The 10,185-nt window shown below is 41.5% G+C and overlaps 1 protein-coding gene across 1 annotated transcript; it reads right to left on the bottom strand.

The window, feature by feature from the left end:
* Positions 1 to 5,680: 5,680 nt before the first annotated feature.
* LOC109184469 lies at positions 5,681 to 6,589 on the bottom strand. Its single transcript, XM_019334471.1, has one exon. The coding sequence runs from the start codon at positions 6,587 to 6,589 to the stop codon at positions 5,681 to 5,683; it is 909 nt and encodes a 302-aa protein (XP_019190016.1).
* Between the last annotated feature and the right edge of the window lie 3,596 nt (positions 6,590 to 10,185).

Below are 10,185 nucleotides of genomic sequence, written 5' to 3'. Positions count from 1 at the left end.
AATTGGTTTTCTTTCAAGGTACCCTTCTCCGAGTTGGGACCTCGCCTTGGCTTGGGCTCTCCTTGGCCGAGCCCCAACCCCACGCTTCAAAGTGGTCGAGCTCGAACTCGGCATGGCTTGAACCTATTCGATATTGGATGAAGAAATTAGTTTTTCTCATCATTCTTTGAACTTGTGTCTATCTTTAGCTTTTGCTTCGCTATCTCAACGAACCTCCCGCTTCCTTGATCGAGCTCTTGCTCGACGAGAGGGGGTGGGAGAATGAGCCAACGCCGACCCCCCGCCTAGCTGGCCTCGATCGAGCCCTAGCTCGGTTCGCCTAGGATGAGCCTCGGCTCAGCCCGCCTTGCTGAGCCCCAGCTCGCTTACCTCTGTTGGTAACTTCGTTTATTGACCTCAAACTCAGGGCTTCGGCTCTACTTGGAGGTCGGACCCCCATTATGGACTAGCTTTGGTTTTTATTTTGTTTTTATTTTTTTTTTTGTTAGTAGTGGTAGGCATAGTCATTTGGTCAAGGGTATCCCTTGGTCCAAAAACTCTTCCGTTAGGCGACAAGTGTGGTCGGACCTCATACCCCCTTAGGATGATAGCCCTTCGACTACCCGGATTATCCGACCTAGGGCCGTTAGGTTCTTCCGTCGGGCAATAGGCGAAGACGGGCCTCGTATTGATCTTAGGGTGATAGCCCTCCAACTACCTGGGTCATCCAACCCGGGGCCGTTAGGCTCTTCCGTCGAGCAATAGGCGAGAACGGGCCTCATATTGACCTTAGGGTGATAGCCCTCCGACTACCGGCCGTTAGGCTCTTCCGTCGGGCAATAGGCGAGGACGGACCTCGTATTGACTCTAGGGCATGGTTAGAGAGGTTAGACGGGTACCCTTACGGGGTCCCCCCCCCCCCCCCCCATAAGTTGTGAAAATGAGTCTATAGAGAAATTTGACTACTTTATTAAAGTGAAAGGGACGGACCACCTTCCAAAAATAAATTACTGGGATTGAGAAGGCGAGGGTTTTTTTTTTTTAATTTTTAAATTTTTAATTAAAAATTATTAATAGAATCTCGTAAATTACATTTGATCAGATTGGTGTAAAAAATCATATTTACACCCTTATTGCTATTTACACCACCTATGTAATTGTTGAAATTTTTCCTATTTTTAAAATTTTAAAATTATTTACACCCACTTTTCACTAGAGGATGGTACAAATAGTAACACTCGTACCGTGTCAAATATAAGCCTAGTACTTCTTGCCTGAAATTTGACGAAAGAAACGGTAATTGTCACACTACGTGACATTTCTCAAGATAAATTTGTCTTCATTTTTTTTGGGGACAGAGGGGGGTTACCCAGCTAACACTATTGGTTAGCGTTAGCAGACACATTAGAGCCATTATTTGCTCTCAGGATGCTATGAACTTCCCCCGGAAGGTGATGAAATTCCATCCAGTCTCAGAGTCTTCTCGGAGCTTCTCTAGCTAGCCAGTCCGCTACCTCATTTTCTTCACGGGGGATGAAGGTCACCTTAACTGACCAGTCCTTGTTAAGCCAGATCTTGCACCACCTAATAAGGTCACCGCAAAGCCCGAGGACGACGGGGTTCTCATTTGGCCAATCAACCGCATGTTTTGAATCCCTTAGAAGATTAATTTTTCTCATCCCTTGATCCCATGCCCATTTCAGTCCCAAGTAGATTGCCCAAAGCTCAGCTTCCGTTGCGCTTTCTGTTCTCATCATGCAGCTAAAACCCTTAATCCAAATCCCATTATGGTCACGTAGCATTCCTCCGCAGCCCGTCATATGACTTGAAGGTGAGTAGGATGCGTCTGTGTTGAGAGTTGTCCATTCTGGTCCAGTGATCCGTTGATCTTTAGTGGGTTGCAACACTGCCTTGGGCTGTTTCTGGTGAGCGTATGCCTTCGCTATAGTCTCGAGTTGCTGCTTGATCCAGTTGATTCTCCGTTCCAAGCTCCAACTTCCGCCATTGAAGATTCTGTCGCATCGCCATTTCCAAGTCCACCATACGATTATCGCGAACCGGCCTGCCCAGTCTCCTTTTCCCCCGCCATCTAGCTTACCTGTAACATTACGGACAAGCCAAGTATCAAAATTCAAATGATAGAACCATCTATTAGCCCCAGAAGGTAGGAATACTTCCCATAGTTTCTTTGTTACATTGCAGTCCCGTGGCAATGTAAAATGTCTTCCTCTTGCATATAGCATTCCGTGCACCTTGCATCGCTCGTGAAACCCCTCCGCTTGCGTTCCACATTTTTCATTAGCTTTTTATGTTTTAGTAGCCAGACAAAAGTGTTGACTTTTCTAGGGACCCTTAGCTTCCAGATTGTTGTCCACATGGGGTCATTCTCTTATTTGTTTGAATTCAAAGCAATACTGTACGCAGATTTAACTGAGCAAAGGCCACTCGGTTCAAGACTCCAGTAAATCTCGTTGTTCTCTTCACCATGTCGCTCTCCTTCTGAGAGTATGGGGTAGGCTTCACAGACTCCTCTCCAGAGGTTTGAGCTTTCTTTTTTCTTTATAAAGGCACTGTCCTCTGGTTTGCCATGCATGTATTTTTCCGTAATGACTCTTGCCCAGAGGTTTTGTTTCTCCGTGTGAAGTCTCCACCCAAGTTTAGTCAGGAAAGCAATGTTCATTTCCTTTAGCCTTCTAAGGCCAATACCTCCTTGTTCTTTCGGTTTTGTGATTGCATTCCAGTTTACCATGTGCATGCCTCCCCTCCAGACGAATTGTCTAATCTTTTTCTCAATGGCTTCGCAGACTCCTTTGGGGAAGAGCATCGATTGCATCATATAGTAAGGTGTTGCATTCAGGACACTTTGAGCGAGAGTAATGCGGCCTGCCAGAGTCAGGTTTTTCGCTTTCCAGCCTTCCAATCTCCCTTCTATTTTGTCCAAGAGTGGCGCAAAGATGCTATTAGTAACTCTCCCATGTATAAATGGTACTCCGAGGTACCGCCCCAGGTTCTCCGTGTAGGCAAATCCTGCTTCTCTTGTGATGGCTTGTGCCAAGATAGGTTCCACGTTTTTCCCAAAGTGGACTTGGGACTTTTGAATGCTAACTTTCTGTCCGGAGACTTGCTCGAATTTTTTGAGGCATCGCTTGATCACCTCCATTTGTGTTAAGGAAGCCTCTGCAATCAACACCATATCGTCAGCAAAAAAACAAAAAGGTGGAGTTAACTCGGGACATACCTTGAGAGTTTGACCACTTTCCATGCTTTATTCTGGACTTCTTTTTTGATCATCTTGCTTAAGCGTTCCATGCACAGAACAAACAAATAGGGAGAGATTGGATCTCCTTGTCTTATGCCTCTCGTGGGTGTGATCCCGTCTAGTTGTGAGCCCTTCCAAAGAATTGCAAGCGTAGGTGTTTGAACACACTCCATGATAATGTCTATCCAGTGCCCGTCCATGCCTAAACCTTGTAGCGTGTCTCGTACGTAAACCCAAGAGAGCCTATTGTAAGCTTTCTCTAGGTCAATCTTTAGGGTCATAACTTTCATGCCCCCTCTTTTGGTTCTCATGGTGTGAAGAAGCTCTTGGTACACCGCAATGTTATCTATTATTTGACGTTGGGGGACAAAGCTGCTTTGTTCCTGCCCCACTACCTGATTCATAATGTCTTTCAGTCTGTTAGTGATGATTTTTGTGACCAGTTTATACTTTACGTTGCACAAGCTGATTGGCATGAATTGGGTTACAAGCTCTGGCTGTTGCACTTTCGGGATTAAAGCTATCAGCGTGTTATTCCAGTCTCTTGGTAGCTTGGCCGTGCGAAAAATCTCTAGAATTTTGTCGGTTAGATCTGCTTCAATGACTTTCCACGTTTTTTGGTAAAAGACAGCGTGGAATCCCTCCAGGCCTGGTGCCTTGTAGGGATCCATCTCAAGTAACGCAGCCTTTATGTCTTCCTTTGTGACACTCCTGCAAAGAGTAGAGACGTTAGTTTGATCTAGTGTGTTTAAATTTGGGCATACATACCTTGAGTTCGCCATTGCCGTATCCTCCATGAAGAGATTTCGAAAATGCTCCTGTAACATGCTTTTAATTTTCTCCTCATCAGATTCCCAGTTCCCGTTGTTGTCTTTCAAGCTTGTGACTAGTGCTCTTGATTTCTTGACTTTCGTAATAGCATGGTAGTACTTTGTATTGCGGTCCCCGGATGTAATCCATTCTTCTCTTGACCTTTGAAACCAGACCAGCTCCTCCTTGTATAGAATATCTTCCAACTCCGTCTTCAGTTTTGTTTCTAGTTTGATTAATCCGCCTATCTTCCCATAATTCCTAGCCCGCTGAATGCCATCAATCCTTGCAATAATTTGCTTCCTTTTCTTTTCGAGGTTTCCAATTGCGTCCTTGCTCCACGTCTGTAGGCCCTCTCTTATTGCATCGAGCTTAGCATCAAACTCAGTACTGGTTGGGATCTTCCAAATGTTGTTAATAAGTTTGCCAAAATCTTCGTGTAAACCCCATATTGCTTGGAACTGGAATCTTCTCGGTTTGTTGTGGTTGATCTGACCCTCCAAAGTAAGCATGATAGGGTTATGGTCCGATGTCAGGTTCGGGAGGTGCGTTACAGTCGCATTCAGAAAAATGTCTAGCCATTCTTCCGTGCACAAGCATCTATCCAGTCGGGCTGCTTTGAGAGTATTAACAGTTGTCCCGCGTCTCCAAGTGTATTGGGAACCGCTAAAATCCAAATCTATAAGGCTTTCACGGCTGATCCACTCGGTAAAATCTTTGCTTCGTCTATCATTAAAACTCTCAGGGTAGTTAACTTCTTCACGAAAAGTGATTGAGTTAAAATCCCCAAGGGTGACCCAAGCTACATCCATGCTGCACTGTTCCTTTCCTAACTCCAACCATAATTTGCGTCTTAGGCTCTGTGAAGGGCTAGCATACACGATTGCAATAGACCACACCATGTTGCTGTTATTCTTTTTTATGTCCATGGTAACAAATTGAGGATTGGTACGTTTAATATCTAGATTGAGAGAATTGTTCCAGAGGATCCAAATTCCTCTGCTCATTCCCACTGCTTCCACCCTTAACCATTGGTCAAAACCAAGCTTAATACATGTTTCATCTGCCCTGACGATTTGGGCTCAAGAACACAAAAACAATTAGGCCTGTGTTGCCTAATAATTGTCTTGGCAGCTCTAATAAACTTCTTAGAGGCTGCTCCTTGGCAATTCCATGTTATGATCTTCATTGGAAGACATAGCAAGGGCAACAACACAAAGAAAAAAAAAACACTCAGAACCAAAACGGCGGGAAAAGGCCTAGGTAACGACCTCTTCCGAGGTGCCACCGCGGCCATTATCCTCATCGCACTCGTGCCATGGTTCCTCCTCCATTTGCTCATCGTGCTGCTCAGGAGGGTCACCATGGTGTTCAAAAACATCCTCCTCCATACTTGTCAGTTGGGGGGAGTTGTCGCTATTATTAAAATAAATAGAACTGACCGATGTTTTCTCCAGTAAATTTCCCCTTGCTACTGTGTGTGTGTCTCCTGCAGCTGCTTGGTTACCTTTATTGTGCTTTCGGGAGGTACTCGCCTCATTTGAGGCAACTGCATGGGCTTTACGTGTAGCTTGCATGTCACTTGGTCTTACTGTTTTGTCATTCAATATTTGCTTTTCTGATATTTGCACATTAGGTCTTCTTGATTTTTCCTTGCTTTTTGGTTCTTGAATTCCTGGTTCCCCTCACGTGCTTCTCCACAAGGCTCTCCTCATTAGACTCCACAACCAGCTCATTGATCTCCTCTGTAACTTCCTCACTTAGAACCACAAATATAGAATCTGATCTAATTCCTTGGTCTGCTACTGCTATTCCTTTGTCTTTTCCATTATTCCTTCCTTTCTCGACATTAATAGAGTTGTTAGGCCCTTGATTACCGTTCTCATCCTTACCTTTTGGGTTTTTATTTTTTCCATTGTTAGCACGATTGTATCGGTACGGTTTTTTCGGGGCTAGCATCCATGTGCCATATCGTTCCACAATCTCCGGCCTGATTTGGATCGATTGATCTTTTTCCTTATTTGGTTGTCCTCCTCCGTCTCCCTGAGCTCCGCCTGTCTCCGTCGCCGTGTCTGCTTCCTCCGATGGTTTCTGGGGACAGTTTTCTGCTGCATGACCATAAACACCACAGTGGAAGCAGATTTGGTACATTCCCTCGTATTCTATATGTCGGACTTTTAGCTTAGCTGTGAATTTTGAGAGAAGTGGTTTCGTCAGGTCGACTTCAGCACACATCCTTGCGAATCGTCCCTTTGATCCTATGCTCGTTGTCTCATCAATGTATTTCGGTTCTCCTATCTTCTTCCCTAGTTTCATAAGATAAGGATAATCATAATACTCCATTGGGAGGTCGGGGAACCGGACCCAAACCAAGACTCGCTCAGTTTTATCCGACTTGGGATCAAAGTTTGGCCTCCAATCCTGGACAATAAGGTAGTGATCCATTATTGACCAAGGCCCTCCATATTTCGCAAACTCATAGTCGTCGACAGACCGAAACCGAACCACATGATAAACATCATCCAGTGCCATTACATCCATCCTCCGCCTATTGAGAGCTCGATCCCGTCCATGTCTACCCTCTCCTCCTCTGGCGTTGTCACCACCTCACTCATTTTCGGTTTTTTGGTGCTACGTTCCAGGAGGTCCTGGACCTCCGCTGATCGAGTTGCCGTCGTTACCACTTTGCCTTGGGTTTCCGGCGAGTACGTTCTCGAGAGCATTTTACATGTACTACTTCAGCTTTTTTATTTGTCTTCATTAATTACAAATGAGACCGCTGTCCAAATTATCATTGGACCGTTGGAATATTCTCTTTTAACTTCTTTGATTTGATACCCATAGTTGTTATTCCGTTTCCTTCTCTTTAGGATTTAATTACGATTTCAAAATGTAACAACTACTCGTATTTTTTTTTTATGTGATAGAACTTAAAATTTTTTCATAAAAAATAAAAACGATGTCATCAAATCACAATATAACTTTCAGTTTATAGGACTTTGTGAGGGTTGAATGATGAATTCGGCTAGGGAGTTTTGTGTACATGATGGGTATTGCAAATGATTTTCAATGCTGAACTATGGGCCATATATCATGATATTAAATTTTATTGGGAAAGGGAATAAAGGATAATTTTGGTGGAGAGCAATTTTCATGCGGCCATCTAGAGAATAAAAGTACTTTTGAGACTAGTATAGTAATTTTGTTAAAGCTATTTGAGATTTTATTAATCAAGATTGGATTGGGAAAATGACCAATCGTTATACCGTTCATCATGGTGCACATAGCAATGTGCGTCTCGCGCCTCCCAAAACGGTGTCGTTTTGTTAAGTTGTGTGGGGAATTGACGCTGATGGGGTGTGAACCCCGTGGGCTCGGGGTCTAAGAAGAAAATAGATAAAGCCCAGACAAAGAAGAGAAGCCTAAGAAGAAAATGGAGCAAGCACAAAAGAGATACGAGCCAAAACGAGGAATCGGCTCGACCCGAAAGTCGGCACGGGTAGTAGGTCGGCCTAAACTAGCTGTTAACCCATTTACTACCCTATTATTAACCAACTTATTACCCATTAAACCTCATATTATAACCTCTCAACCCATTATTCCCCATTACTACCAATTCATTGCCTATTCAAATTACCTCATCCTAACCCCCAACTTAATATTCATAACCAACCCATTAATAGCATATTTAATACCCATTATTTTCCTAATGGTTAGTCGCCCAAACGGCTACTTCTTATTGCTATAAAAGACAAAGAGAACACAAGGAGAAAGGGGGCGACCATTCGTACATACTACAAGGACTCTTCCACCCACAATGCACAAGGAAGACTCTATCTCTCCTACACACTAGAATACCTCCTACTATTCTTTCATCCCCAAGAAGACTTCATCACTCTCCCAAAGAGGATGCACTCTTCCACAACCACTCTCCACTCATCCTTCATCACTCTCCCAAAGAGGATGCACGCTTCCACAACCACTCTCCACTCATCTAAGCAAGAAGACCACATGAAGAAGACTCTATATGGGAAGACTCCACCACTCTTCCACGCATCAAGAAGCATACTCCATCTCAATGTATAAAGTATAGCTCTCTCCCTACACAATATTTCCATATTACATATACAAAATAGCCATACAACATGTACAAAGACACCTACAAAATACATAGTGGAGTTAGGCTTGGCACTGCCCAAAAAGGCCCGTGGTTTTCCCTTCGCTTTCCACGTACAAAAAGCATTGAGTTATGTTTGTTCTACTTATTTTTATATAAGCCGCATGTGAAAGGTGTATCCACCGACCAAGGTTGTGTTGGACCTCCCTAGGCCCAAAAACCAACAGACGCGAGAGAGTGTATGTGTATTATCTTATAAAATTCTGTACATTCCGTTATAAAATTATGTACATTCTGTTCTAACGTTCTGTACATTCTGTTATACAATTCTGTACATTCGAAAATGAATTTTTTTTAAAAAAAAGTTAAGAGTTTATGTGTATTACGTTAAGAGTTTATGTGTATTATGTATTATTATATTAGATTATGTGTATTATCCTTTCAAACAAGATTATGTGTATTCTGTTATAAAATTATGTACATTCTGTTATACAATTCTGTACATTCTATTATATAATTCTGTACATTCGAAACATGGGAATTTTTTTTTAAAGAGTTAAGAGTTTATGTGTAGTATGTTAAGAGTTTATGTGTATTATGTATTATGTTAGATTATCAGATTATGTGTATTATGTTATAAAATTCTGTACATTCTACTATACAATTCTTAATGTTCGAAACATGAGATTTTTTTTTTTTAAGAAGTTAACAGCAGACACGCGAAAATGTACAAAACGACGTGGTTTTGGGCTAGGGCGCACGATATAATTTGCTGAAAATGACACTTTTTTTTACCTTGAGTTATATATTTATAGCACATTTGTTTTTTTTCTGAGTTATTCATGTATCCACACTTGCCCCCTAATTTATGTTAAAAGTGGCGATTTTTTCCCCCTTTTTATGTTAGATGGACATTTTACCCTTAAAATAAGTATTTCATTTATTTTTCTTCTCCAATAAATTATTGCTTATATGTATGGATGATCACGGTTCGATTCAAACTTAACCGTACACTGTAGCAACCAAATCGAAACAGTAAGGACAGTTATGGTTATGATTCAGAACCGGAAAAAAATAAAATCAAATAAAATAATTGTTAAATTTAGACTATTTTAAAAATAAGAAATAGAATTTTTAAAAATAAATAAATAAATTTTGAACTGGCGGTTCAAACCGAAACTGGAACCTTCTTAAAAGGTTCAAGTTACGATTTATCATTTCCCAGAACTGTGAACCGGAACCAAACCACAATCATATCTACTTATGTGAAATTAGAATAAATGTCAAAATGATCAAACACTATTGGTAAATGATAAATCGGTTCTGTTTGGTTCCAGTTTCGATTTTGAACCGCCGATTCAAAATTTATTTGTTTATTTATTTATTTTTGTAAATTCTATTTTTTTTAAATATTCTAAATTCAATAATTATTTTATTTTATTTTATTTCGGTTCTATATCGTTACTAAATTCGTCCCTATTATTTCGGTTCGATTGTTATAGTGTCCGGTTAAGTTCGAATCGAATCATACTCATCCATACATATAAGCAACAATTTGTTCTTCCAAAAGGCTGAACCCCAACCCTAAGGGCCCCCCACACCCCGGCCCGACAGAGCATTTGTTGGAGAAAAAAAATGAAATACTTATTTTTAAGGGTAAAAATATCCATTTAACAATAAAGGGAGAAAAACAATCACTTTTAACATAACTGAGGGGCAAATATGGATCACAGCTCATATATGATAGACCTGCATACTATGGGCTTGTTTGGTTATCAGCGGTTAGCGGTAACGTGTTATGTTAGCGGTTATCAGATAGCGGATTGTATTAGCGGGTTTGACCAGCAGATTGTATTAGCGGTTTATAAAAAAGTGCTTGGTAAAATTAGCTGTTTAGATTAACGGTTAACATGTAAAATGATCATAAGGGTATACATTATAATTTATAATCTATATATATATAAAAGTAAAATCCTCCTAGTCAAGTTTTCCCCCCAAAACTTAGGGACATTTATGTAAT

Source organism: Ipomoea nil, unplaced genomic scaffold (genome assembly GCF_001879475.1).
Source record: "Ipomoea nil cultivar Tokyo-kokei standard unplaced genomic scaffold, Asagao_1.1 scaffold1262, whole genome shotgun sequence".
Lineage (NCBI taxonomy): Eukaryota > Viridiplantae > Streptophyta > Magnoliopsida > Solanales > Convolvulaceae > Ipomoea > Ipomoea nil.
This window is presented reverse-complemented; position numbering and strand designations above follow the sequence as displayed.